The sequence below is a fragment of the Stereum hirsutum genome (assembly GCF_000264905.1).
Source record: "Stereum hirsutum FP-91666 SS1 unplaced genomic scaffold STEHIscaffold_144, whole genome shotgun sequence".
In the NCBI taxonomy this organism is placed as follows: Eukaryota; Fungi; Basidiomycota; class Agaricomycetes; order Russulales; family Stereaceae; genus Stereum; species Stereum hirsutum.
This window is the reverse complement of record NW_006763274.1, coordinates 1-1,963: the sequence shown is the minus strand read 5'-3', so window position 1 is coordinate 1,963 and position 1,963 is coordinate 1. Positions and strand designations below refer to the sequence as shown.

The window sequence follows — 1,963 nt, the reverse complement described above, 5'->3', positions numbered from 1 at the left end:
CCTAGTGTGGTATCGATACCACGACTACGAGCTCCATTCAAGTCCAATGAACTGTGAAATTGAGAGTATATTCGACGCAAAAGGACTCGATTAGACGCCATCGGAGTCCAAGCGATTCCGATTGACGCCCATCTGGTAGAATCTAGTCTATCGGACGAGATTGTCGACGAACGTACTCGAGTGGACTCCTATGCAGGAGAAAGAGATTTGAGTCCAGTGCAAACAACCATACGTTAACGCGGTAAAACCTGTCGGGGTGGACCAGTCTGCGCAGGCATTTAAAGAAATCATCACCAATACTGGTTCTTTCTTCAAATATTACACGTAGTAGTAGCACTGTAAAACATTTGTAAGGTTTGGGAAGCATTTATAGAATAAGGAAACTGTCTCAACTTCATGTGTGCGTTCGGCATCGAATAGAAAGTCAGTCATGCATAGTTTGATGTGGACTGACAAGGCTTGATTTGGGAAATGACAAATAATTTTCGACTTATCAATTACATAATCAACCAGTGAGTAATGGAATGATCTCCGGCCCGTCTCAACTTGCTCTCAACCACCACCTTCCCCAAACTGAAAATCAGCTGTCCACTATGAGTACTCGCTCCCACACCAACAAAACACCAGGGCTGGGCGAAGAATCACGCGGTGACTACTCTCTGTCTTGATGATCGTCAAGTTACTGAGTCTTGTCACAGAAACATCTCCAACCAGGGAAAGGTGGCGCCAAGCTGACCGCCACGATTACGAATCAAGCACTGGTAAACCTGATTCCTTTTAAACCATATTTCCCAGTGACAAAGGCCTCATAACCATCATACAGGGACGGAAGACCAGACGGAATATCAAAGCCAGACATATGAGTCCGCGGCAGCGCTGGAGGCTTCCAGTGCGATAGACCCACTGAAAATATTCAAGGATTTTGCTGCCGACGAAGGCAAGGGAAAGGGGCAGGCTAAGTCGTTTTCCGTCAACTCTTGTACTGATACCTGTTTACCTTACCTCTCTGATCATGTTACTAATTTCTAATTACCTAGTTATTCCTACCCATGACTTTTTACAGCTGCCTAAGTGGCAACCTACTGAGGAAGAAAAGATGACCTGCATCAAAGACCACCGTAAGGCCCAAGCCCTGCTGCAAACGAAGTCCTCTTACAATCTCAGTGCGTATATTGCCATATGTCTACTGTAGCAGTGTCTGAATTCACCGCTGTGTTTCACATGCAGACCTGGCGGCTGCAAGGCCACAGAAGGTAAACTCAATACATTCCAATTTGATCTCACTGCCAAGCTAACTACATCCATTGTTGAGACTGAGAAAGATGAAGCAGATAAGGAGCATCGGGAGCAACTTGTCCTTGAGCGTGTAGAAAAGGCCGAGAAAGGTACAGAATAGGTTCATCATTGATGTTGTGGTTGAATGTACTTGGAGTGCATGTAGAAACCAATCCAATGCTTTCTCTCCAGTGTCCCCCGTCTCAGTTCATGCTGACCCGGTTTATAGATCGAAAATGTCGACAAGTCAAACAAGGTCAGTCCAGTCGTGGTCAATGGGGTGTCACTGCGCAGGTGACTCAAATATGGTTTGCTGCAGCCAAACCAAGAGATAATCTGGAACGTTTGATGCCTGCCGGGCTAAAAAACACATACGCAAGTGGTACACACTCAGGTGTAATTGGAGTGGGCCAGGGTGAGTCCATCACAGCACATATCCTGTCTATACCATTTACTAACCTCGGAATACTAACGTAGCCCTAGACCCACATGAGTGGTTACAGACAGAACAGGCCGACACTCACGACGTTGATGCCCCCATAGTCTCGATTGCGCCAGCTATCCTTGGTCCCGTTCCATCTCGTGAAACCATGACCTATCAGAGCAGAGCCAAAGCTGATTATGATGGAAGCAGTGACGCCAGCATCACCGTGTTGCAGACCAGGCTTCAAGCCTTCCACATTGCAGA

At 46.7% G+C, this 1,963-nt stretch overlaps 1 protein-coding gene across 1 annotated transcript; it reads left to right on the top strand.

Annotated features, from left to right (window-relative positions):
* Positions 1-667: 667 nt before the first annotated feature.
* STEHIDRAFT_116874 (uncharacterized protein) lies at positions 668-1,925 on the top strand (the record flags this gene model as incomplete). Its single annotated transcript, XM_007311904.1, has 8 exons — positions 668-761; positions 824-979; positions 1,038-1,163; positions 1,228-1,253; positions 1,313-1,385; positions 1,505-1,531; positions 1,595-1,690; positions 1,753-1,925. Coding segments are annotated over 8 exons (771 nt in total), but the record flags the coding sequence as incomplete, so codon positions are not given.
* Positions 1,926-1,963: the final 38 nt, after the last annotated feature.